The sequence below is a fragment of the Microcaecilia unicolor genome, chromosome 10, assembly GCF_901765095.1.
Source record: "Microcaecilia unicolor chromosome 10, aMicUni1.1, whole genome shotgun sequence".
In the NCBI taxonomy this organism is placed as follows: Eukaryota; Metazoa; Chordata; class Amphibia; order Gymnophiona; family Siphonopidae; genus Microcaecilia; species Microcaecilia unicolor.
Genome location: NC_044040.1, coordinates 88,440,508 through 88,467,991, shown reverse-complemented (window position 1 = coordinate 88,467,991; position 27,484 = coordinate 88,440,508). Strand labels below are relative to the sequence as shown.

Below are 27,484 nucleotides of genomic sequence, written 5' to 3'. Positions count from 1 at the left end.
TAAGATTTGAACACTAGTTTCCCTAGTTCTCAGACAACTGGTTTAATCACTGGCCTACTCTGTTCAAAATGATTCATATACGACTTTAATTTTATTTTAATTATAAGATAATGCAAAAATTTTAAGAGCTCCCCAAGCAAGCCCAGGTTCCAAGTTTTTTTTTTTTTTTTAACAGAAAGGGTCGCCAACCACACCCTTTAAAAGTGGCCCTAGTTTTAGAGTTAGGGCTATCTTATAATCACGATACAAAGAGACACACGCATTATATTGCTTGCGCGAGCCGTCATCAGCACTCGTGCATTAGTTTAAGTAATTAAAATGAAATATTAAATTATTACGTATGGAGAATAACAATGTTTAGCGGTTTTCTAAAGTGCGACATTATAACTCTCCATACACTTACGTTCCTACTTCTACGCATGCACTAACCCGCCGCTTCCCTTTTTTTTTTTCCTCTCTACTCTTCCTGGCTGGATCGGACCGCGCACCCAATCAAACCTCCTTGCGCGCGCCGGCGCGTAGTGACGTTTCAGATAGGGGAAGAGGAGGTAGTAACGCGAGATTTGTTGTAGCTCACACACACCGAGAAGCAGCATTTCTGAAAGAGTCAGCTAAAGTAAGGCCTATTGTGAGAGAGCGCGAATTACTGCTGAGGCCCAGCAACATGGCGAGCGCCTCCTACCATATATCCAATTTGCTGGAGAAAATGACGTCTAGTGATAAGGATTTCAGGTAAGAGAGAAACTTTGGCTGTGTGGATAGGAGCAGGACGGTCTGTTAGGGCTGTAGGTGGTAACCACATTACAAGGAGAGGGGAAAACGGGATGGTGGGTTTATTGGCATATAGGTAGCTGTATAAGAAGAGCCTGACGTTTGCAGAGGCATTCAGGTATACTATTTAATTACCTTGTGATTGTCATTGTATGCCGAGCATCTTGAGTTAAACTATGTAGCATTCTGGAGACGTCGGTGTAAGTTTTTATTTCTTTCTATTGAAGTGTGTTTTTGGAGTGTATTGGATTATGTTTTAAACGTAGCTGAACAACATACGCAATAATTTATTTTAATTCTAGGGGTCTGGGTTTTAGGGCAATTGAAAAAAAAGTTATGCTTATTAATGCTGAGTTCGTTCTCTCCCTCATCTCTTGAAGCAGGTGAGCATCGTATAAAAATCCAAACGTGTTTCTAATTAGAGTTTTAATTTTATTATAATATAATCAGACTATGTAACGTTCACATGACACAGTAGACGAAGTGCTAAATTGTGAAATAAGGTCCATAACATCATAACTTTTCTGTAGAAACGTAGATGTGTGACTGGCTGTATTTTGTTTACTTGCTGATAATTTGGAGCCAGAAATTAGGGACGTGATGTAGTAAATATTTTTATTATTTTCTAGCAGGGGGCACATTGTTGCTTACCTGTAAAAAGTGTCTATCATAAAAAGAAGCACACATATGGGTGGCAACATCACACATTAAAGGGAGGGAGCAGCTCTCCCATGGGCTGATTCAGAAAGCTGCATTTTAGAGCCAGTGGCTTCACAGCTTCTAACATGACATTCCCGCAAAACATTTAGGGGCCCTTTTACAAAGGCTTGTTAGGCTTTTTGTGCGTGCAGTGTGCGCTAAAAAGACTACCGCCAGGTTAGCATGTCCTCTGGCGGTAATTTCAGATTTGCCATGTGCCCATAATGTCTGGGTGATTTATTTCCTCCCGTGCACGGCGCTTCTGGCAGTAATCGGCAGTTGGCGTGTGCCGACCGGTCACCGCGCATTTAGCGTGTGAGCCCTTACCGCTAGATCAATAGGTGGCATTAAGGGCTCAGACCAGTTTTAGGTGCACGCTGGTTTAAATTTTACCGCATGCTCTTTTCCCCTTTCATTTAAAAAGAAGCCCTTTGTTTTTGCAGACGCAGTAAAAACTGGCCCAACGTGCACCCAAAACACGCGTCTACACTGCCGCAGGCCACTTTTTACTGTGGCTTAGTAAAAGGACCCCTTACTGTTAATGAGCATGCAGATTGCTGCCTTGTTAAAATTACAGCTGTAAGCTGTAATCTGCTGATTGCTGCTCATGCACTGACAGGAAAGGTGACATTAAAAAAAAAAAATCACAAATCAGTGGCATTTCTGTTGCCCTCTCCCTGAACTGAGCCCATAATCCCTAGTGTCTCTGGCCTTTGGTTCCGAAAAAACCTCCCCAAAACCAACCCAACCCAAAACCAACCAAAAAACAAACATTCCCTGATGTCTGGTGGCATGCCCCACTCAACCAATCCCCTTCCTTTGTGTTGTACCCCTGAAGAAACAGGAGCATGCCATCTTGTAAAATGTCAACACTGTATCCCGTGTGGTGCATCCTGGGATTCATTGAGTGGGGTCAGTTTGATATATAAAGGAATTTTTTGCTTATTTGGTAGACCCCTCCCAGACTGATCCCACGTGGTGCATCCCAAGATGCATTGGGTAGGGTCATGGGCTACCATTTTCCAAGATGGCAGCACTTGAGGCAGGCCTCTTTTGAGACCAGACCTGGGGGAGGGGTTGGATGGGGTGAGGGTGCACTAGATACCTGAGATATATATATATATATATATTTTTTTTTTAAATAACAGGGAGAAAGGGGGGGTATTGGGGCCTGGCTAATGCAGGAGGTTGGGGGTGGCTAATGCAGATGTTGTTTTGATTGCATGGTGTCTCTATGCGGCCTCAGACATGATGGTAGGTTTCTCACATTGTGCCCCTGTGGTAGACAGTTTTGCATTGTTGTGAAGTAAGTAATAGGTTCTTTATCATGGATTTTAATTTGCTTTGTGCTAATGTCTACTGTGGGAGTTAACTTCAATTCAGAAATCCTTTTTACATACATGCATTTACATCAACCTGGTTTTTCATCTCTCTCCTTGGCCCGCCAGGACTTTCGCTGGTCGTCTGTCTTTTTTTTCCCTCCCTTTCCTGTTCTTCCACTCTAATTACTAAATTGTAACTGTAATGTATTTATTTTGATTTATTTTAATTAGTTCATTGTATGCCGCTTTGGGGCTGTAACACTATGGCAAAAGGTGGGGTATAAATGTACTGAAATAAATAAATAAATGAGCAGGCCGCTGTCGTGGACAGGATGCTGGGCTCGATGGACCCTTGGTCTTTTCCCAGTATGGCATTTCTTATGTACTTATGATTAACTGCATGCTGTAGCCTGTTGTAGTTTTCTGTATCAGTCCCCCAGAGCTCAGACCTTATTAGTGTAACGTTCTAAGCATGTATAGCCCTCCCTATACACAGCCATCTCTTCAACTCCTTAGTAAGTTCCATAGCTGAAGAAAGAGCACTTTCTTGGGGAGTTGGGAAAGATTGTATGCCTGATTAATTCTGCTACGTACAAAAAAACATTTGTTAAAGGTGAGGAACAGTACTTTTCCCTTTGACAAGCAGAACTGAGTCAGGCACAGAAGGGGTAGCTCCTAAGCTCAGGGCTTCCCAAGTGTTTACTGAAGAGCAGCCCATTCATACAAAAAAAAAAAAGGTGCAAGAGTTGCAGTACTATATTATGTACTGAGATGTAAATGCATGAAGGGACCAGGTGCCTGCTTTCCAAATGATACGTCAGAAAAGCTACAGTAACTCTGATTTGATGAGACTTCATGTTAAAGGTGAGAGGAGCACCAGCTTGTTCATATTTGAGTTAGATGTATGACATCAGCCAGTTTACTGAACTTTTTTTGGTGACTGATTCTTTCGGAGTTGAAAGAGACAACAGCTGAGTAGACTATTTGATGCCATTTTTTTTTTGATACAGTATATCCCCTCATTCTAAAAATCTTATGTGCACAATTTTACACTTAACATGCAAAATTGCACCCACAAGTTATAGAATACCTATAGTTATGCATGTGACTGGATTGACAAATAGCTGTTAATTGGCACTAACAACCAATTATTGGTGATAATTGGTATTGACACTAGGGTATTAATTTTGCATAAGAATAGCCATACTGGGTCAGACCAAATGGTCCATCTAGCCCAGTATCCTGCTTCCAACAGTGGCCAATCCAGGTCACAAGTACCTGGCAGAAACCCAGTTAGAAGCAACATTCCAAACTACCAATCCCGGGGTAAGCAGTGGCTTCCCCCATGTCCATCTCAATAACAGACTATGGACTTTACTTCCAGGAACTTGGCCAAACCTTTTTTTAAACCCAGATACGCTCTCCATTGTTTTTATTTATTTTATTTTCAAAATTTATATTCCGCTCTATCTTTACAATTCTAGGTGGATTTCCTTAACATGCATTTTCAATAGTGTGTAACTGCAAGGAGTATGGATGTGCGAGGGGCATGGGTGGGTCAGAGGCATTTTCAAGCAAGGCTGACTGTATTGGCTCTAACAGCAGTTTCATAGGTCATATTTGAACAATAAAGCCCCATAGCACTGGAGGTTGCTACAATGATGGTTTGAGTTGCAGAAGTCTCTGTGACTTGAGAGGTTACTGGCCCTGTTCGCTCATCAGTCTGATAAGCAGAAATATCATAAAAATGTAGTCTGGTGGAAGAAGTTTGACGTCCAAGATGATGGTATAAATAGTTTAGATTATCACTAAGCGGACAGTGAATCAGTGGTAACCACTTGTGAAGCACCAGATAGAAGACCTTGGGGCTCATTCAATGCAAAGTTCTAGGCTCATTTTCAAAAGAGAAAAATGCCCAAAAAGTGGCATAAATCTGCTTAGTGGTTAGGGTGGTGGACTTTGGTCCTGAGGAACTGAGTTCGATTCCCACTTCAGGCACAGGCAGCTGCTTGTGACTCTGGGCAAGTCACTTAACCCTCCATTGCCCCAGGTACAAATGTAACAAAAAAAAAAAAAAAAGTAAAAATTGGTATTTTCAAAACCAATTTTTAGATGTTTTTCTATTAAGTCCATCAGAAGTGCGTTCAAATAACAAGGGTGTGTTAAGGGCAGGATCTGGGCATTCCTAACACTTGGATGTTTTTCTGCCTTGGCTAAAAGTTAGACATTTTGGTCTAGACCTGTTATATTAATGAATAAGCCACAAAAAAGTGCCCTAAATGACCAGTTGACCACTGTAAGGTGTCAGGGATGACCTTCCCTTACTCCCTCAGTGGTCACTAACCTCCTCCCACCCCCCAAAAATGTGATTAAAAACATTTCTTACCAGTTCTGTGCCAGCCTCAGATGTTATATACTCGGGTCCATTAGAGCAGCAGCATGGAGGTCCCTAGAGTAGTTGTGGCGAGTGCAGTGGCCGAGGCCCATACCTCCCCTTATCTGTTAAACTTGTGGTGGAAACCGTGAGCCCTCCAAAACTTACCAGAAACCTCTGTACCCACATAAAGGCGCCCCCCTTCACCCATAAGGTCTATTGTAGTGGTGTACAGTTGGGGGTAGCAGGTCTTTGGTGGGTTTTGGAGGGCTCACCAGACAAGGTAAGGAAGCAGTGGTGAGATCTGTACCTGGGAGCATTTATTTGACGTCCACTGCAGTGCCCCCAGGTTGCCCCATTGCGCTCGCTCCTGTTATGTCTGTGTGGACAGTCTACTAAGAATGCTGGCTCCTCCTACATCCCAATGGCTTGATTTTGTTCATTTTTCACTTGGGACTGTTTTTTTTAAATGGACCAAAAAGATAAATGCACAGAGCAGAAAAACACCTAGCAAATAACTATTTTTGAAAAAAAAAAAAAGTCTTTTTCTGTTTTGAAAATGGCTGTATTCCCCACTTGAATATTGGACGTTTTTTTAGCAAAACGTGCAAAGTTGGACTAAGATGTCGTATCAAAAATGCCCCTCCATGTAACTGGTTTGAAAAGAACGCCTGCTTATCTGTTTGAAGGCATAGGGTATGTCTGTTAGATGGTTTCCTTAAATATCTTGAATATGTCTTGGAATTCCTAATGTAGAGAATAAGTGCTGCTCAGGTTCCAGCCCATGAAGTTACTCCTTGTTTTGTATCATTAACAATGGAGAAATTGAGAGTCAGCAGAGAGGATGAACTGCTAGGGGCTGTTAAAACAAGTTAATGTGGTATACATACAAACGTAGAGATGAGAGAGAAATTAGAAAAGAAACACGAAATATTAGCTGGCCTTACAGAATTTAAAGGGGGTTTGGACAGCTTCCTTCCTGAGGGGAAAGTCCAATGAACATTATTACATTTTTTTTTTTTGTGGGGGGGGGGGGGTTGCCGGGTTCTTGAAGCCTGGATTGGCTACTGTCGGAGACAGGATGCTGGACTTGATGGACCCTTGGTCTTTTCCCAATATGACGGTGCTTATGTACTTATGTACAATTTCTGTAAGTCATAACTCGATGCATCATCCTGTTGTAAGAATTTTAATGCGGAAGATATAACTGTGTGTTTACCATGGAATGTTCACATTAGCACGAGTGTTAACTCGCATGGAAGACTGGCCACAAAATCCATGTTATTGAGTCCATGAAGTACTCTGTTGCAGTGTATAGAAAGTAACTGGGTTTTGATATGTGGACAATGTGGGAAATATTCTGCAAGCTCTGGGGCACTATAGAAGAGTAGGTTGAGGGTGTCTAGCGGTACCCTGACCTGCCTGCTCCCAGTTGCTTTCAGCATGGACCCTGGTGTCTAGTGGTCCCCTCTGCTCCCCTCCCCAATCATCCTGCTTCTGAAATTTTAAATCTAAAAAATCCTTAGTGGTCTAATGGACCGCCTCCTGACCTTACGTTCCCCCCCCCCCCCCCCAAGCTTAGAGTTATGGTGTCTAGTGCTTTCTCCCTCCCCTTGACACCCTTCTCTTGTCTTTAAAAAAAATTGCCGTGGTGTCTAGTGGCACCCTCCTGAGCACCCCCCTCCCACGTGCTCCTTAACTAGAGACAGAAATGATGCTTGCTCATTTCTGCCCCCAGTGCTGCCATTTTGAAAAATGACACCACCTGGTCCTACTGGTGCATCCCAGGATCCACTGCTATTTTTCAAGATGGCACCAGATGCACGGGTAGGTGGGCATCCTCCCTGCATCTACTTAAGGTACACACTGGGGGAGGGGTGCGGGGGTGCTACTAGACACCAGGGCCTTTGAAAATGAAGAGAGAGGGAGGGGTGCCGGCTGTATCAGTGGAGCGGGTGGGTGCTGCTAGACACCAGGGAAAGTTTTAAAATGGGGGGGGGGGGGGGAGTGAGGTCAAGATGGGAGAGAGATGGGGTCCAATGCAGACCACTGGCATTTTTTGTTTTGTTTCTTTTTAAAAATGTCACCCTTGAGGGGGGTCACTTGATGCGCTTAGCAAGGTGGCTGCGTTTGGTGAGAGCTCTGGGACTCTCTCTCCTCCCAACTCTATATTTCCTTGTCATCAGCAGCAGATGAATCCATTAACTGATGGGTTGTATCCGCCTGCCAGCAGGTGGAGATAGAGAACACTGAAGAACCACAGTGACCCTTGGATGGCTAGCCCCAACTGCCTTCAGTATTTCTCTATCTCCCAGCAGGTGTGCACGTAGCTTGACAGCTCCTGGATTTCTGCCTGGGGTGGCTCCTGTGTTTTGCCAGTTGAGCAGGGGTGTTGTGGTTGGTGGTGCCCACTTTAAAGGCATATAGGTTCGCTCTTTCCCTGCCTTACCCATTTCCCCCTCCTCCCAGAGTCCCTCTGTTGCTGCCTGCCTCCAACTTTCCTCACAGCGTTAAAAAAAACAAAAAGCGCGCTTTTACTGCATGGCTGTTCTGAGGCTTTCTCAAGAGATTCTGGTTCAGTGCAGCTTGACCGGAGCTCGTTGACTTGGTCTTCTGAGGTGAGAGTGGTGCCCAGCTCCTCCGGGGAGGTCCCACGGACAGCGTTCCAAACGGGGTAAGTTTTGGCGCGAAGCTACCATTTTATTCCTATATTTCCGTCCAGTCGGGCGATGGCTGCTGAAGGAGTTAAGCGCTGCTCCCGCTGTGGTAAGCGCAGATCAGCAGCGGGGCTTTGCAGTATGTGCTCCTTAGATGCTTGAGCTAGTACGAGCATGGTGAGCGATGATTCTTCCCGCCCATGGAGCTAGCAGTGGGCGCCATTTTGGAAGCGCTGCGTGTCTTGACCCCTGCGATGGCGGAGGAGTCTGAGTGCAGGGGGACGCCTCGTTTCGAGGCTGCCAGAGGAGCTCCAACCTCCATTTCGCCTAATTCGGGGACGGAGGGCCAGGGTGAGTTTTTCTCCCCTGCGTTTGTGCTGCTGATACATAAGGCCTTCATGCTGAAAAGAGCTCTGCCGCAGGTGTCTGACACTGCGTTGCATTCTGGTTTCCCTCTGGGTGCTGATGCCCTGGGAATGGCTACAGATGTTATTTCTTCCCCCAAGCGTTGGAAACACACTAAACATAGACGAGTAAATTCCCCGTCTGAAAATGGCGCATCTCCCCCCACCTGTAGTTAGTCTGTGGGGAGTCTGAGGGATCTGGCAGGCCCTCATGGACGGAGGATCCGGAGGAGGGTGCCTGTTTGCCACTGGATTCGGATGATCCCAATGCGGTTCGGATTTTCCACCGCGACGAGCTGCCAGCTCTCATTGCTGACGCCTTGCAGGCCCTCTCGATTGATGATCCTGCCAAGGGTGATGCCTCCTCTGTTAATCTTAGGATGGCGAGTACTAAGAAGCCTATGCGGGCCTTTCCTGTGCATGACTCCATCCAAGAGCTTATTTCAGCTCAATGATCTGACCCCGATGGGCCTTTGAAAGTGGCCAGGGCTATGGGGCAGCTTTATGCTCTGAGTGAGGTTCACTTGGCCCTTTTTGGGATGCCTAAAGTGGACGCTCTGATCACGGCGGTCACTAAAAAGACCACTTTCCCTCTAGAGGGAGGAGTTGCTTTGAAAGACATGCAGGACCGGCGGCTAGTATCTGCGCTGAAGCGGTCCTTTGAAATATCGGTCCTTGCCTTGAGGGCGTCTATTTGCAGTTCCTATGCAGCCCGCGCCTGTCTTTCTTGGTTACAACAGATGGTGGATCAGCCCACGGAGGGTGCGGGGTCCCTCTCTGAGGTTGCCCTGCGGATGGAGTCGGCCCTGTCATTTTTGGCTGACGCCCTTCATGAACTGGTCAGAGCTTTGGCTAAACAGATGTCTCTGGTGGTTTCTGCCCGCTGCCTCCTTTGGCTGCAGCATTGGGCGGCGGACATGGCCTCTAAGCAAAGGCTGGTGAGGTTACCCTTTCGGGGCCTCCTGTTATTTGGAGAAGATTATAAAGACCTAGGGGATTTGAAGCCCCAGCGGTTACCTGAGGATAGGCCGAGGCCTTCTTCCAAGGGTTCTTTGTTTCCCTCCTCTTCCAGACCTCGCTTCCGTGAAGTTCGCAGGTATCGCCTGAGGCGCTGTGCTGGGTTTTCTCAATGTGCCCGTTTTCAGCAGAGGAACTTCTTTAGCTCGGACAAATGCTTCGCAGCGGCTGGGTTGCGGCCAGGAGTTCAGGGGCGTCCTCCACAATGATGGGATGCCGGCCCACTCCTCTATTCCTGCAGTGGGAGGGCATCTTTCCCTCTTTCTCGAGGAGTGGGCCAAGATTACTTCAGATCAGTGGGTCCTGGACCTGATCAGAGAAGGTTACCGATTGGAATTCGGTGCCCCGGTGAGAGACATATTTTTGGAGTCCCGATGCGGCACTGCCGTGAAACGGGCGGTGGTAGAGGAGACCTTGCAAGTCTTGCTGCACCTTGGAGCGGTGATCCCTGTGTGTCCCGCCGAACGCGGCTGCGGTCGCTACTCCATTTATTTTGTAGTCCTTCGAAAAGGCGGGTCTTTCAGACCAGTCCTCAACTTACGACAAGTTAACGAGGCACTAAGAGTGTGATACTTCCGCATGGAAACCCTGTGCTCCGTCATTGCGGTGGTTCAGCCAGGAGAGTTTCTTACGTCTCTGGACCTCAAGGAAGCTTACTTGCACATTCCTATTTGGCCCCCGCACCAATGGTTCCTCCGGTTTGCGGTGTGGGCCAACATTTTCAGTTTCGGGCCTTGCATTTCGGCCTAGCCACAGCTCCCTGTACCTTTTCCAAGATAATGGTGGTGGTAACTGCCTTTCTCAGGCGAGAGGGTATCAAAATTCACCCTTACCTAGACGACTGGCTCATCAGAGCGGATTCGGCAGACGAAAGTTGTCTTGCCACAGCCAGAGTGGTTACAGTCCTGCAGACTGTGGGCTGGGTGGTCAATATACCCAAAGGTCACCTGGCTCCCTCTGTCTCTCGAGTATTTGGGGGTCCGGTTCGACACGGCCTCAGGGTTTGTCTTTCTCCCTGACCACAGGAGGTGCAAGCTTGACACGGAAGGCTGCCAGCTTGCCTGCAGCTGCAGGTTTTTCAGCGCGTGAGCTCTCCTCTGATACTCAGCCTTCTGGGGGGCAGAAAGAAACGGAAGCAGTGTCCCTGGTGCAGTCTGGAGGGACTCAGGAGAGAGGTTTCCCCCTGAGTTTGTCCTCCAGATGTATCAGGCATTCTTGATGAAGAAGTGTGGTATTGGGGCAGAAGTTGCAGGGGAGTCCTCCACGTCTTTTCCTCCAAAAGACCTAGATGCTGGGATCCGCAGGTGGATTCATTGTTTGATCCAGGATGTGCCCTTCCTGGAAGGAGGAGGAAGGCGTAGCCGAGGAGTTTTGGGAGGACCAGATTCCTGCGGATCCGGCTGCAGATCCTTTTCCCCGGGGAGAAGATCCTTCTATGGCTAGGATTTTTCATAAGGAGGACTTACAGGGGCTCATTTCCTTGGTTTCTTCCACTCTGCATTTTGAGGAACATCCAAACCCGACTCCCGAGGTTCGCAAGGTTGACCGGTAAAAGGCACCAGATCTTCAGGGAGAACTTTTCCCATGCATCAAGACATTTGGGACATTATTAAGGCGCAGTGGGATGTTCCCGACGCTGCTTTTGGTCCAGCCAGGTCGATTACCTGCCTTTATCCAGTGCCAGATGTGGACAAGGCTCTTCTTAAGGTGCCGGTGGTTGATGCGGTAGTCTCAGCGGTTACCAAGCATAATATGGTTCCCATGGATGGGGGAACAGCCCTTCGGGATGTCCAGGACAGGAGATTGGATTCTCTACTTCAGAATAGTTTTGATGTCTCCTCTTTGGCTGATTAGGCGGCTATTTGTGGTTCCCTGGTGGCCAGAGCCTGCTTCCGCTGGGTGGAAAGAGTCCTAGATAGATCCTCGGATGATTTCTCTGCTATAGATGTAGAGGTGGCCGAGATTGAGACAGGATCTGCCTTCTTGGCAGATGCCTTGTTTGATCTGTTGAGCATCCTCCAAGTTCTTGGCGTTGGGAGTCGCGGCTCACCGCTCCCTTTGGTTGTGAGGTTGGTCGGCGGATGCTTCCTCCAAATCTAAGCTGAGTAAGTTTCCTTTTAGGGGTTCTTTGTTGTTTGGAGAAGAGTTGGATAAATTGGTGCGTTCTTTGGGGGATACGAAGGTTCCTTGTCTCCCAGAGGATAGACCTCGTCCGTCTAGTCAGGGTGTTTTGTTTGGTCGGGCAAGAGATTTCCGTAGGTTTCACACCGGTCGGGGGGCTCAGGCTCAGAGGTCTCGGTTTTTCAACAGAACAGTCCTTTCGAGATTTCCGTAGAGGAGGTACAGAGTCCGGGGCTATTTTCCGGTCCCCCTCCTGTTCTACCCAATGAAGGAGCACAGGCCTTTCCTCTGGTTCCGTAGGAGCTCGGCTGTCACAGTTCTTTCAGAGGTGGGCCCATATTACCTCCGACCAGTGGGTCTTGGAGGTTATTCGAGACGGCTATGCCTTAGAATTCGCTAAGCCTCTTTCAGACGCCTTTCTAGAGTCTCCCTGTTGCTCTCGCCGCAAAGCAGGCGCGGTACAGGACACTCTACAGAGGCTCTTGGACCTTCAAGCCATTTGCCCAGTCCCTTCTTCAGAGTACAGACGGGGTCGTTATTCCATTTACTTTGTGATTCCCAAGAAGAAAGTTTCCTTTTGTCCTAATTTGGATCTCAAGGCCGTCAATCGGGCTCTCAAAGTCACAAGTTTTTGAATGGAGACCCTTCGATCCGTGATAGTGGCAGTTCATACAGGAGAGTTTTTAACAGCCTTAGATATGAAGGAAGCTTATCTGCAGATTCCTATCAGGTCCAGTCACCAAAAGTGATTCTGGGACACCATTTTCAGTTTCGGGCTCTACCGTTTGGCCTCACGACAGCCCCTCGCACTTTCACCAAAGTCACGGTTGTGGTGGCAGCGGCCCTCAGGAAAGAGGGGATACTCGTCCACCCGTACCTAGACGACTGGTTAATCAGGAGAGTCGGCAGGTCACGGGCCGAGTGGTACATTTTTTGCAGTCCCTAGGTTGGGTGGGGAATGCAGCCAAGAGCCGTCTGATTCCTTCGCAGTCTCTAGAGTATTTAGGGGTTACCTTCGACACGGCACGGGATCGTGTTTTTCTTCCCCAGGGCAGAGTTCTCAAGCTGCGATCTCAGGTTCAAGGGTTACTTCACAGTCGCAGTCTTTGTGCTCGAGATTATCTTCAGGTCCTGGGCTCCATGGCAGAGACTATAGAGGTAGTTCCCTGGGCCAGAGCTCACATGAGGTCTCTCCAATTTTTTCTCCTGTCGATGGTCCTCTCAGACGGACTCCCTTCAGGTGAGGTTGCCTCTGCATTCCCAGGAGCGCAGCAGTCTTTTCTGGTGGCTGCGGATCTCACTGCAGGAATGCCTCTAGAGTCTCCACAGTGGACAGCTTTAATGACCGATGCCAGTCTCTGGGGTTGGGGAGCCCATTGCTTAGGCAGGTTAGCGCAGAGTATTTTGTCTCCTCGGGAAGCGTTCCAGTCCATCAATTTCTTGGAGACCAGAGCAATTCGTCTGGCTCTGGAGGAGTTTTGTTCCCTAGTGGCAGGCAAGGCGGTGTGAGTTCTGTCGGACAATGCCATGGCAGTGGCTTATGTCAACCACCAAGGGGGAATGAAGAGTCTACTTTTGAGACGGCGAGTCTCATGACGTGGGCGGAGATTCACCTCACCGCCATTTCAGCCTCCCATGTGGTGGGAGTCAAAAACTTTCAAGCAGATTTTTGCAGTCGGCACACCCTCGATCCAGGGGAATGGTCTCTCAGCTCTCGAGCGTTTCAGCTGATAGTAACTCAGTGGGGCACTCCAGTCCTAGATCGTTTTGTTAGACACCCTCTTGCAGCAGTGGCCTTCCGGTCTTCTGTACGCGTTCCCTCCGTGGCCTCTCTTGGGTTGCCTCTTACAAAGGATCGAGGCACACGGAGGTCCGGTAGTCCTGGTGGCTCCAGATAGGCCCCGACGTCCATGGTACGCGGATCTCCAGCGTCTTATGTCGGCATCTCCTCTTCGTCTTCCTGTTCACAAGGACCTTCTGTTGCAAGGACCAATTCCTCATCCAGACCCGGCTCAATTTTGTCTTACGGCTTGGTTCTTGAACGGGCTCGCTTAGCTAAGAGAGGATATTCCGCTCCAGTGATTGCTACTATGCTTCGGTCGCGTCATCGGTCTACGTCTGTAAATTATATTCGCACCTGAAGGATTTTTGAGGCTTGGTGTTCAGTTGCTGGTATTGCTCCTTTCCGGGCTTCAGTGGCAGAGGTGTTAGATTTTCTACAGCGGGGCTTTGATAAAGGTTTTTCTCTCCTCTTAAGGTGCAGGTTGCAGCCCTTTCCTGTTTCCAAGGTCGGATACGAGGTACGTCTTTGGCTAGTCTTACGGATGTCTCCCGATTTTTGAAGGGAGTTAGTGTCCTCCGCCCCCAGCCAGAGCGATCGTTCCATCTTGGGATCTCAATCTTGTGCTTTCAGCTCTGATGTGTCCTCTTGAACCATTGTCTTCTTGTTCCCTTAAGGATTTGGCTCTCAAGACAGTGTTTTTAGTGGCTTTTGCTTCAGCTGGGGGGGGGGGGGGGGGGGTCTCGGAGCTGCAAGCCTTTTCCTGCAGGCCTCCATTTTTGGAGTTTTCCAAGGAGCGAGTGGTTCTATGTCCGGTGCCTTCTTTCCTGCCTAAGGTAGTTTCTCGCTTTCATCTTTCCCAATCGGTTTTCCTTCCTGTTCTGGGGTCTTCCTCGGGCACGGAGGATCAGAGGAAGTTTCTTACTTTGGATGTTAAGAGAGTTATTAAACGTCTGGCAGTTAGTGAAGACTTTCGGCGTACAGATCATCTTTTTGTCCTTCTTGCCGATTGGCGTAAGGGTTTGGCCGCTTCTAAACCCACTATATCTTGGTGGATTAAGGAAATGATAGTTTCTGCTTATCTTCTCGCTGGGAGAGCAGTCCCAGAGAGTGTTAAAGCGCATTCCATGAGGGGACAAGCGGCTTCATGGGCAGATCGATTCTTAGTGCCACCTGCGGACATTTGTAAGGCGGCGACGGGGGCCTCTCTCCATTCCTTTTCTAGACACTACAGACTAGATGTTCAGTGTCGGCAGGAGGCGTTCTTTGCGACTCGAGTACTCACAGCGGGTTTGCTAGGGTCCCTCCCTTACGACTACTGCTTTGTTACTTCCCATCAGTCCAATCCTGGGCCGGTCCGAAGGGATGCTAAGGAAGGAGAAATTAGACCTTACCTGCTAATTTGCTTTCCTTTAGTCCCTCCGGACCGGCCCAGGTCCCTCCCGTGTTCTTTCAAGGCTACAGACTTGTATATAGTTTGGCTCTTTCAGTTGCTGGCGACAGAGCTGCTTTGCAAGTTCACAGTTTCTGCATTAAAAAAAAAATTACATAATAAAAGTTATTTATGAGCCATACCTCGTCTCCGTTGGGAGTTGGTGGTGAGCATTATTACATGGCTTGGCCGTTGTTTAAGTACGTTTTATGCGTGTTCTTTGTGGCTGCTTTGATTCCACGGGGCACAGAATGTTGATCTTTCCTTTCTGTCCTGCTTTGTTATTCAAATATTGAGGCTAGGGTCACATGTCCAGGGCTCTTATTGGCTCTCTAGAGTCAGAATTTTCTCAGTCTCCACCTGCTGGAAGGCGTGCACAACCCATCAGTCCAATCCTGGGCCGGTCCAGAGGGACTAAAGGAAAGCAAATTAGCAGGTAAGGTCTAATTTCTCCTTCTCTCTGAACTTCTCAGGAAGAAAGTTCAGTGGGACCTTTCCTCTTTATATAGTTTTGAATCTAAGGGGCCTTTTTTAAACAGGCTCTTTGAAGTTGACTCAGCAACCTATGCAAGTATTCTACTTCCCCACACCTTAATTAACCCTTAATTGAGGTCGCTGGATGAGTTACCTCTCCAGCAGCCAAGGAACAGAAAATAACTGCCTTTTAGAACAAGAGTTTTTGCTGTTTAGTTTCTATCTCTAGCAAAGGTTTCAGTTTAAAACTATGGGAAAAATGCCTATTTCTAGAGAAAATTTCAGTTTAAAACTATGGGAAAAGGGTTTCCATATCATCATGCTGATCAATCCATAGACTGGTGGGTTGTGTCCATCTACCAGCAGATGGAGATAGAGAGCAATCCTTTTGCCTCCCTATATGTGGTCATGTGCTGCCGGAAACTCCTCAGTATGTTCTCTATCGCAGCAGGTGGTGGTCACACACAGCAGCAGCTCTGGCTAGGCCTCCAAGCCTAATTTTTAGGTTTTGTTGAGTGCCTGGGGTTGAGGGCTCTTCTTGAGCAAGTGCAAACCTGGTGGCGCCAGGTCCCTCCTTTTCTCCCCCCTCCCGCTGGCTCCGTTAAAAAAAAAAAAAAAAAAATTTGAACGTCCTTAAGGGCGTTTATTTCGACGTTTATTTAAACGTTTATTGCAGCTACTCACTGGGACACCAGGTCGTTACAGCTCGGAGCGAGAAGCAGGTAATTTTAACCTTTTTATAGCGGGTAGGGGGTTCCCCGATTGATCTCCACGTGGCCTATGGCGTCGGAGGGCGAGGGCGCGAAGAATCGCTCCCCGGACCGCGTGTGCGCTTCTAGCGGGGATGCGGGGGTTTTAAAGTCTGATTTGCCCTTGTTGGGTGTCAGTTTGGAGGCCGGTCAGTGTCCCTGGTCTTCCTCCGGCGCGGCGGTTTTTCCCGCCATAAACTCCCATCCCCCGCTGCTCGCCTCCGCCATCTTGGCCGGCCACTCTGCTCGGACAGCTTCTTCTTGGGCCGCCCTTGAGCTGGCAGATGTTCATGCCATGGCCGCCCTTGATTTGGGCGACGGCAAAAAAGCGGCTAAAGTTAAGCACCGTTCTTCCCGCGCGGCTCCTTCACGGAGTGTCGCGCCGGACGCCATCTTGGATGCGCAGCATGTTTCTCCCCCGCTCTTGCGAGCGCCGGTTGAGGGTGCGTCTAGGGCTGTGGCCCAGGCTGCTGAAGTGCACAGTCTGGGGGGTTTCTCCCCCGAGTTTATTTTGCTGCTGCATCAGGCCTTCCTTATGCAGAACGCTGCCCCTTCTCCCTTATCCGATAAAGGGGTTGAGGCCCCCGGAAGTAAACGCCCTCGGGTGGATTCCCAGGCCTTAGAGGACGCTGTTTCCTCTGATGTAGATGAGGGCAGCGTATCTGAGTTCTCCCAACGGTCCTTTGGGGATTCCTTGGAGGAGACGGATTCCCGCTCGGATGGAGCGGATGACCCCTCTGCAGCACGGATCTTTCGCTCAAAGGATTTGCCCAACCTGTTAATGCAGGCCATGAGCATTTTGAAGATTTCCTCTCCGGAGGACGTCTCTCCCTCAGCCCCTGTTGGCTCCGCCATTATGCTGGGGACGAAGTGCCCGCCTAGAACCTTCCACGTGCATGATGCCATGCACACCTTAATTTCGGCTCAATGGGATGTCCCGGAAGCGAGCCTCAAAGTGGCTAGGGCTATGTCCCGCCTCTATCCTTTGCCTGAAAGTGAGCGTGAGGCCTTTGTTTGGCCTACCGTGGATTCTTTAATCACTGCGGTGACTAAGAAAACGGCGTTGCCGGTGGAAGGTGGCACGGCACTAAAGGACGCCCAAGACAGAAGATTGGAAGCGGCTTTAAGGTCGTCCTTCGAGGCGGCTGCCTTAAGTTTGCAGGCCTCAGTTTGCGGCTCCTATGTGGCCAGGGCGTGCCTGACGTTGGTGCAGCGGGCTTCCCCCTCGGATCCTTCCTTGAGGGCTGACTGGCCGGCCCTGGAATCGGGCTTGGCTTATTTGGCAGACTTACTGTATGATGTCTTGAGAGCCTCGGCTAAAGGCATGGCTCAGACAGTCTCTGCGCGGCGCTGGCTTTGGCTGAAACATTGGTCTGCGGACCACGCCTCTAAGTCCCGCCTGGCTAAGTTGCCTTTTAAAGGCAAGCTGCTCTTTGGGGTCGAGCTGGACAAAATCGTGACCGATCTCGGCACGTCTAAGGGCAAGAGGTTACCAGAGGTCAGGGCTCGGGCCAGTGCTCGCCCCGGTATCTCCAGAGGACGGTTTCAGGAAGCCCGTCGGTACCGCCCGGGCAAGTCGGGCTCCTCTGCCCCCTCTTCCTTCAAAAGGAACTTCTCCCCCAAGCAGCATTCCTTTCGCAGAGACTGCCGTCCCGGAGGTACGCCCTCCGGTCCTCCCCCAGGGTCTCGTACCCAATGACGGGGTCCTGGTTCATGGCCCAGTGCAGATTGGAGGACGCCTGTCCTCGTTTCTGGGCGAGTGGACCAGAGTAACTGCAGACGCTTGGGTGCTGGAAGTCATCAGAGACGGCTACAAGTTAGAGTTCTGCCGACCCTTAAGAGACGGGTTTGTACTCTCTCCCTGCAAGTCTCCGGTCAAAGCTGTGGCAGTGCAGCAGACCTTGGACAACCTGATACGCCTGGGTGCGGTTGTTCCGGTGCCAGAAAGTCAGATTGGCAAGGGACGTTACTCCATTTACTTTGTGGTACCGAAGAAAGGAGGTTCTGTCCGGCCTATCCTCGACCTGAAAGGGGTCAATCGGGCCTTGAAAGTACGGCACTTTCGCATGGAGACTCTCCGCTCTGTTATAGCGGCAGTGAAGGCAGGAGAGTTCTTGGCTTCCTTGGACATCAAGGAAGCGTTCCTGCATATTCCCATCTGGCCTCCTCATCAACGCTTTCTGCGTTTTGCAGTCCTGGGCCGACACTTCCAGTTCAGAGCCCTCCCTTTCGGGTTGTCTACTGCTCCGCGGACCTTCTCCAAAGTAATGGTGGTCATCGCGGCCTTCCTGCGAAAGGAAGGAGTACATGTCCATCCTTATCTGGACGACTGGTTGATCCGAGCCCCCTCTTATGCAGAGTGCGGCAAAGCTGTGGACCGGGTGGTTGCTCTTTTGAGCTCCCTGGGGTGGATCATCAACTGGGAGAAGAGCCAGCTGCGCCCGACTCAGTCCCTGGAGTATCTGGGAGTTCGATTCGACACCCAAGTGGGCAGAGTGTTCCTGCCAGACAATCGGATTGTCAAGCTTCAGGCTCAGGTGGACCAGTTCCTGCTAGCCTCTCCTCTTCGGGCTTGGGACTATGTGCAGCTGTTGGGCTCTATGACGGCCACGATGGAAGTAGTGCCCTGGGCCAGGGCTCATATGAGACCACTACAACACTCTCTGCTGCAGCGCTGGACTCCGATGTCGGAGGATTATGCTGTGCGCCTTCCCTTGGACCCAGCAGTGCGCTAGGCGCTGAGCTGGTGGATGCAGACAGACAAGTTGTCTGCAGGAATGCCTCTGGTGACCCCGGAGTGGGTTGTCGTCACGACGGACGCCTCTTTGTCGGGCTGGGGAGCCCACTGCTTGGGAAGGACAGCGCAGGGGCTCTGGTCTCCTGCAGAGGCAAAGTGGTCTATCAACCTCCTGGAACTCAGAGCCATTCGGTTGGCGCTTTTGGAGTTCATCCCGGTACTGGCGTTGAAGCCAGTACGAGTCCTGTCGGACAATGCCACGGCTGTGGCCTATGTCAACCGCCAGGGAGGTACCAAGAGCGCCCCTCTAGCCAAGGAGGCCACGAATCTATGCCAGTGGGCGGAAGCGAACCTGGAACAGCTGTCAGCGGCCCACATTGCCGGAGTCATGAATGTCAAGGCGGACTTTCTCAGTCGCCATACCTTGGAGCCCGGAGAGTGGCAGCTATCTGCTCAGGCGTTCTTGGACATCACGAAGCGCTGGGGCCAGCCGAGCCTAGATCTGATGGCTTCATCGGCCAATTGCCAAGTGCCGTGCTTTTTCAGCAGAGGACGGGACCCTCGATCCCTGGGAATAGATGCTCTTCTCCAACAGTGGCCGACACAAGAGCTTCTCTGTGTTCCCGCCCTGGCCCATGTTGGGCAGGGTGCTAGACCGGGTGGCAAAGCATCCGGGCCGGATAATCCTGGTGGGTCCGGACTGGCACAGACGTCCCTGGTATGCGGACTTGATCAGGCTCTCAGTCGACGATCCTCTGCGGCTGCCAGTGGAGCAGGGCCTGTTACATCAGGGTCCCGTGGTGATGGAGGATCCCTCCCCCTTTGGTCTTACGGCCTGGCTATTGAGCGGCAGCGTCTGAGAAAGAAGGGCTTCTCAGACAAGGTCATCGCCACTATGCTGAGAGCGAGGAAGCGCTCTACTTCTACTGCTTATGCCAGGGTTTGGCGTACCTTTGCAGCGTGGTGTGAAGCAGGCTCACTTTCTCCCTTCACTGCTCCAATTTCTTCAGTGTTGGCGTTCCTGCAAGAAGGTCTGGAGAAAGGCCTGTCGCTCAGTTCCCTTAAAGTCCAGGTAGCGGCTCTGGCTTGCTTCAGGGGCCGCCTGAAGGGTGCTTCCCTGGCTTCGCAGCCAGATGTGGTGCGCTTTCTCAAGGGAGTTAATCACCTGCGTCCTCCTCTGCACTCAGTGGTGCCTGCATGGAATCTCAACCTGGTGCTAAGAGCCTTGCAGAAGCCGCCTTTTGAACCCTTGTCAAGGGCATCTCTGAAAGACCTGACGTTGAAAGCAGTCTTTTTGGTGGCTATCACTTCAGCCAGAAGAGTTTCCGAGCTCCAGGCGCTCTCATGTCGAGAGCCCTTTCTGCAGTTCACTGAGGCAGGAGTGACTATTCGCACAGTGCCTTCCTTCCTGCCCAAGATTGTTTCTCGCTTCCATGTGAATCAGCAGCTCTGTCTCCCTTCCTTTCGTAGGGAGGACTACCCAGAGGAATACTCTGCTCTCAAATATCTGGATGTGAGACGAGTCATCAGCTACTTGGAAGTGACCAATGATTTCCGGAAATCGGATCATCTGTTTGTCCTGTTTGCAGGTCCTCGTAAGGGTCTGCAGGCTGCTAAGCCTACAGTGGCAAGATGGGTCAAGGAAGCCATTGCAGCGGCTTATGTGGCCGCGGGGAAGGTGCCGCCTATCCAGCTGAAGGCTCACTCCACTAGAGCTCAGGCGGCCTCGATGGCAGAGGCCGGATCCGTCTCCTTGGAAGAGATTTGCAAGGCGGCAACTTGGGCATCGGCCCATACCTTCTCCAGGCATTACCGCTTGGCTGTGGCTGCTCGGGCGGGGGCCCGGTTTGGAGCTTGTGTTGCGGTCAGGGATTTCAATGTCCCGCCCTGGGTGAGTACTGCTTCGGTACATCCCACCAGTCTATGGATTGATCAGCATGATGATATGGAAGGTAAAATTATGTATCATACCTGATAATTTTCTTTCCATTAATCATAGCTGATCAATCCATAGTCCCTCCCAGATATCTGTATTGTTTATATTCTGGTTGCATTTCAGGTTCAAGTTTAGTCTTCAGTTCCTGTTCAGGAGGACTTCGTGTTCAAGTTTTTCAATGAATTCTTCAAGAGTTGAGACGAATTTGTGTTACAGTGAGCTGCTGCATTCCTCTCCCCTCCGTTTTACGGGGCTGGATTGAGACTTAAATTCTGCCGGCGCTCCCTCCCGCTTCGTGCGGCAGTAGGGCAGCTTTGTATCCCTCCCGCTTCGGCGGTGTTAGGGTCAGTCAGCTCCTCCCGCGGTTGCGGTTGCAGGATAAGCCAGATCCCCCCGCATCGGCGTGTGTGGTGTCCCTCCCCCGCTCCGCGGGGATGAGCTGGACGGATTCCCCTCCTCCACTTGTGTGGGGATGAGCTGGGTTAATTCCCCTCCCCCGTTTCGGCGGTGGTGAGCTGGGCAGAGTGTCCCTTTGTGGGTGTAATTCTCTAAGTGCTGAGTCCTGCGGATGGAGCTTTGATATCAACATACTGAGGAGTTTCCGGCAGCACATGACCACATATAGGGAGGCAAAAGGATTGCTCTCTATCTCCACCTGCTGGTAGATGGACACAACCCACCAGTCTATGGATTGATCAGCTATGATTAATGGAAAGAAAATTATCAGGTATGATACATAATTTTACCTTGTACACTATGGCAACTAGTTAATGATGCTTGCTTTTCTCTCTCTCTCTTTTTATTCCCCCCTTAATACTAAAATAGGTCCTGCTTGCTTTTTACCCCCCCCCCCCATCTCTCTTTTTATTCCCCCTTAATAAAGTATTCTGCAGCAGCTTAGTCCTCACATTCACTTCTCAATACTAACTGGATCAGTCTTAGGCAGAGACACTGTGATCTATGCAGTGCTTGTATCATGTGAATGGGTTGCTCCTTAACACTGGAATATTTACCTAAGAAACTAGATCAGCCTTGACTTTGGGAGTTTCTCACTTGTGTGCCTGATTCAGTCTTCCTTGTTGACAGAGATAGTAAAGCTGCTTACCTGTAACTTACCTGTAACAGGTATTCTCTGTGTTCAGCAGGATTAGTTGAACTTATAACTTCCTCCCATCTCTCTGAGAGTCCATTTTGAGCTTTAAAATAACAAGAGATTGTTGTATGTACTCAAAATTTTACACTGGTTCTGAGCTCTGGGAGAAGTCTTCTCAGCACCATTAGATTTTGCTCATTTGTGTGCCTGAATAATCCTGTCTACAGAGTACAAGTAAGAAACTTTAGATTCAGAACAGATAGTTTGTGCAAGCCTGCTAACATCCTGAAGTATCTAATGATCTCAGTAGGCAGCTGTGCTTTTATCAAAACATTAGTTGTGTGTATTAACTTCCTTTTCTTTTTGGAATTATACTTTCATGTTTTTGTTTTTTTACTATTCTTTTGAGCATTTTCTAATGTACTTTAGAAATAAATGAAAAGGGAGTAGAATATATCAAGTATGAATGTCAGCTTATAATACATGGGTTCTCCACCATTTGTTTCCATTGCATGGAACTCTTAACCTACAAAACATTTAAGGATGCCTAGTCCATTTCCCTGCACCCTCAATCCTTTCCTCAGCATTCTTTCCTCCCTCCTGCTTCCCCCCCCCCCCCCCCAGCAAGTGTCCCTGGTGTCTTCGCGTAAGTCTGTACCCACCAGGCTCCTTTTCCCCTTCTCTATCCTTAAGTCTCTCTCAACTACCTCCAATATACCACTGAGCTCAGTTTCTCCCCTCACTGTATAGCTTCTGCATTTGTGTTTCCAGTTCCTGTGGACTGCTATGTGTCCCACAGCCGCTTCTGTCCCACCTGGGCTGCTGCTGCTTCTCTTTTGGTTGGTACAAATTATAGCCTTTATCACGTGGACTCGAAGTTTGGAGCCATTACTTTTGTATGTTAGAATGTTTAGTCATTTTTTAAAGAGTACAGTAAAAATAGCTGCTTTATCGTTTGATTTTCTGTTCCTGTTTTAATATATACTTTCCACATTGAAAAAAAAAAGTGGCTTTCGGGTTCATAATCTGAGTTGGTGAAGGATGCCAGTCAGCGCATGCACGTGTGTTAACAGAAAATAGGCACTGATTTTAGAAGCCTAAAACTTTGAAATTGGATGTTCCTTGTCATCAAGCAGATGCAGCCATTACAAATGGGTTGTGTCCATCAACCAGCAGAGGGAGATAGAGAGCACACTTTTTTCAGTGCCTCATACCAGCTTGCTCCACTGCCTCTCTTCAGTATTCTCTATCTCCCCTAGCAGAGTGGCTGCAGCTTCTTCGAGCTCCATCTAAAATCTGCCTGGAGGTTGCTCCTGTGCTTTTGCCAGTTGTTAGCAGGGGTGTTGGAGGCTATAGCAGCTTCACTTTAAAGGCACATAGGTTCGCCCTTTCCCTGCCTTACCCATACCTCTGTGGATGTGGACACATTGCTTAGCTTTCCCTGTCCTTCCCCACCAACAGTGGATGCAGGCACATAGGTTCGCCTTTCCCACTCACCTGAGCCTCCGGAGTTCTATTTACCTCTGCTTTCCTCACAGCGTTAAAAAAAAAAAAAAGTTGCATCGCGCTTAGACGCTGGAACAGAGGTTTTTCCTTGCCTTTTTCTGTGGGACTGGAGCTGTGATACTTGGTCCAGTGAGGTAAGAGTGTTTTCTGACTCCTCCGGGGTGGGCCCGCGATCGGGGCGATTTTGGCGTGAACCGCCATTTTGAAATTTACTGCCGTTTTTGGCGATGGCTGCGGAGAGAGTAAAGCGCTGTTCCAAGTGTGGCAAGCGCAGATCAGCAGCGGGGCTCTGTAAATCATGCTAAACAGACGTTAGAGACGGCCCGAGCATGGCGAGCGACGATTCTTCGCGCTCTGAGCTGGCAGTGGGCGCCATTTTGAATTTACCAGATGGCGCGACCTCCGCTGAGACGGAGAGTCCTGAGCCCGGGGGGAGGCCTCGGAGTGAGGCTGATATGGGAGCTACTAGCCCCGGCAGAGATCCGGGTGCCCAGGGTGAGTTTTCTCCCCTGATTTTGTTTTATTAATGCATAAAGCATACATGCTTAAAAGAGCTCTCCCACAAAGCCCGGCACGGGCCTCTTCTAATGCCCCCCCCCCCCCCCCCGGTGGATTCTAGCCTGGGTATGCCCTCTGAGGCGTTATTCCCTGATAATTGGCAGAATATGAAGCGCAGAAGGGCTCATTCCCCTTCAGAGAGTGCTGCACCTCCTTTTTCCCCCCCCGTGGTTGGGCTGCGAGGATTCGGAGGACTCTGGCAGGCCTTCATGGTCTGAGGAGCCAGAGTCTGGTGCAGAAGTGACTCAGGATCTGGACGATCCCTCCGCGGTGAGGATTTTCCACCGTGATGAGCTGCCAGCGCTTATTTCTGATGCCCTGCAGGCTCTCTCTATTGAGGACCCTGCCAGTGGCACAGCCTCCTCTGTGAATCCTAGGATGGCTAGTACCAAAAAGCCTGCTCAAGCCTTTCCTTTGCATGACTCCATCCAAGAGCTTATTTCGGCTCAATGGACTGACCCCGAGGGACCTTTGATAGTTTCCAGGGCTATGGGGCAATTATACCCTCTGAGTGAGGAGCATATGGCTCGCTTTGCTATGCCTAAAGTGGATGCCCTAGTCACAGCTGTGACAAAGAGAACTACCCTCCCTGTTGAAGGAGGTGTTGCCCTGAAGGATATTCAAGACCGTAGACTGGAATCAGCACTTAAATGGTCATTTGAAATTGCAGGTTTCACTATTTGGGCGTCTGCATGCAGTTGTTATGCTGCTAGAGCCTGCCTGGCTTGGTTGCAACAGGCAGTGGAACAGCCCGGTGATGGAGCGGAGCCCTTTTCAGATGTGGCTCCGCGGATGGAGTTGGCCTTGTCCTTTCTTGCTGACGCCCTTTATGATATTGTCAGATCTTCGGCTAAACACATGGCAGTAGCAGTGGCGGCTCGCCGTCTTCTTTGGCTACGGCATTGGGTGGCGGACATGGCCTCTAAGCAAAGGTTGGTGAAGTTGCCCTTTCAAGGCCTTCTCCTGTTTGGTGAGGAGTTGGAGAAAATTGTGAAGGGCCTGGGTGAGGCTAAACCCCAGCGCTTGCCCGAAGATAGGCCTCGGGCTTCCTCTAAGGGTGCGGCGGTCCACTCCTCTTACAGACCTCGCTTCCGTGAAGCTCGAAGGTACCGCCCGTGGCGTTCTGCTGGGTTCACTTCACGTGCCCGTTTTCAGCACAGGAACTCCTTTCGCTCGGTCAAACGTTCCACAGCCACTGGCTCAAGGCCTGGAGTTCAGGGGCGACCCTCTCAATGATGGTGCGCCGGCCCTCTCCTCAAGTCCTGTCATCGGAGGACGTCTTTCCCTCTTTGCCGAGGAGTGGGCCAACATTTCCTCAGATCAGTGGGTCTTGGACCTGATCAGAGACGGTTACAGAATAGAATTTGACGCCCCTGTAAGAGACGTGTTTGTGGAGTCCCAATGCGGTTCTGCCGCCAAACGGGCGGCGGTAGAGGAGACTTTACAAGGTCTGGTTCAGATAGGGGCCATGTCCCCGTTACCTCCCGCCGAACACGGCTGCGGCCGCTACTCCATCTACTTTGTGGTGCTGCGAAAAGGAGGGTTTTTTCACCCTATTCTGGACTTAAAAGAATTAAACAAGTCCCTGAGAGTGCGACATTTTCACATGGAAACCCTGTGCTCCGTCATTGCGGCGGTACAGCCAGGAGAGTTTCTTAAGTCTCTGGACCTGAAAGAAGCTTACTTGCACATTCCAATTTGGCCCCCGCACCAGAAGTTTCTGAGGTTTGCGGTGATGGGAAAGCATTTCCAGTTCCGGGCCTTGCCTTTTGGCCTCGCCACAGTTCCCTGCACCTTTTCGAAGGTTATGGTGGTAGTAGCTGCCTTTCTAAGGCGAGAGGGTATTCGGGTTCACCCGTACCTGGACGACTGGCTCATTCGAGCAAACTCTGCTGCAGAGAGTCAGCATGTAACAGCCAGAGTGGCCTCAGTACTTCAATCTCTAGGCTGGGTCGTCAATTTGGCCAAAAGTCACCTGACCCCCTCGCAGTCTCTAGAATATTTGCGGGCCAGGTTCGACACAGCCTCGGGGTATGTGTACCTACCCGAGCAATGGCGGTGCAAGCTTCAGAATCAGGTCCGTCTGCTCCTGAGGATGCCCCGCCCGCGAGCTTGGGACATTGTCCAGCTGCTTGGATCGATGACGGCCACCATGGAACTGGTGCCCTGGGCGAGAGCGCACCTGAGACCTCTACAGTGTGCTCTACTCCAAAGATGGTCTCCAGTATCTCATGATTACCGATGCAGACTCTCTTGGCTCCCTGCGGCCCGACTCAGCATGGAGTAGTGGCTCTCAGCATGCTGCGGCGATGAATGCCGCTGGCGCTCCCCGATTGGTGCCTAGTGGTGACAGATGTCAGTCTGAAAGGCTGGGGCGCACATTGCAAGGGGAAGCATGCCCAGGGTCTATGGACACCCGAGGAGTCGGAGTGGTCTATCAACCGCCTAGAGTTGAAAGCGGTGTTTCAGGCGCTTCTGGCCTTTCAAGTGACCCTGGAAGGATTGGCTGTCAAAGTGATGTCGGACAACACGACAGCAGTGGCCTACATAAATCGACAAGGCGGCACTCAGTGCAGAGCTCTAGCCGCGCAGGCCGAACAAATTTGCCACTGGGCCGAGCTGCATCTTCAGTTTCTGTTGGCAGCTCACATTGCAGGTCAGAGCAACGTGCAAGCCAATTATCTAAGCAGGCATCAGATCGATTCAGCGGAGTGGGAACTAGCAGACGATGTATTCCTGCAGATATGTGCCAAATGGGGCAAGCCCGTGATGGATCTTATGGCGACCAGTTCCATGCCAAAGGCCCGTGCTGCTTCAGCAGATGGAGGGATCCTCGCTCTGCCAGGTTGGATGCCTTGGCTCAACCCTGGCCCCTGGACTTGCTGTATGTGTTCCCTCCGTGGCCCTTGATAGGGCGAGTGCTCCTGCGGATTCGGCTGCATCCAGGAGAAGTGGTTCTCGTCGCCCCGGATTGGCCCAGAAGGCCTTGCGGACCTCCGACAGATGCTCGTAGAGGATCCCTTTCAGTTACCTCTGGTTCCCAACTTGTTGTCACGGGGTCCGGTGACCATGGAGGACGCCGGCTGATTTGGTCTTATGGCATGGCGATTGAGAGGGCGCAATTGAGAGGCAGAGGCTATTCCAATAAAGTAATTACCACTCTCCTGCAAGCCCGCAAGCGTTCCACTTCCGTGGCTTATGCCAGGATTTGGCGCCAGTTTGAAGTCTGGTGTGCTTCCAGAGAGATCACACCCCTGTGGGCTCCTTTCTCGCCGATTCTGGACTTTTTGCAGGATGGTGTACATAAAGGCTTGGCCTATAATTCCCTGCGGGTGCAAGTGGCAGCATTGGCCTCCCTGCGTGGCAAGGTTGAAGGAGTGTCTTTAGCTGCTCATCCGGATGTGGCACGGTTTCATAGAGGGGTGCTTCGGCTCCGTCCTCCCGTGCGTGCACCTTGTCCAGCTTGGAACCTGGGGCTAGTGCTGAAGGCCCTTCAGGGTGCTCCCTTTGAACCACTTTGGTGTACTTCAGAGAAAGATTTGACACTGAAGGCTGTCTTGTTAGTGGCCATTACTTCGGCGAGATGGGTGTCAGAGCTCCAAGCACTGTCCTGTAGAGACCCTTTTCTGCAATTCTCAGAGTCAGGGGTCACGGTTCGGACCGTGCCTTCCTTCATGCCTAAGGTGGTTTCAGCGTTTCACCTAAACCAGCCTGTTTTTCTTCTCTCCATTGTCGAGGAGGAGTTTCCAGAATCTTTTGGGCAATTGCACCTGTTGGACGTGCGCAGGACTCTGCTGCAGTATCTGCGAGTTACTAACTCTTTCAGGACCTCTGATCATCTGTTTGTTTTGCTA

At 50.2% G+C, this 27,484-nt stretch overlaps 1 protein-coding gene across 1 annotated transcript in view; it reads left to right on the top strand.

Annotated features, from left to right (window-relative positions):
• The first annotated feature begins 558 nt into the window (after positions 1–558).
• CAND1 (cullin associated and neddylation dissociated 1) overlaps positions 559–27,484 on the top strand; it is a 369,709-nt gene continuing 342,783 nt past the window's right edge. The window contains exon 1 of the mRNA XM_030215618.1: positions 559–732. Within this exon, the coding sequence (XP_030071478.1) occupies positions 665–732 (68 nt within the window). The 5' untranslated portion in view covers positions 559–664. The remainder of the gene's footprint in view (positions 733–27,484) is intronic.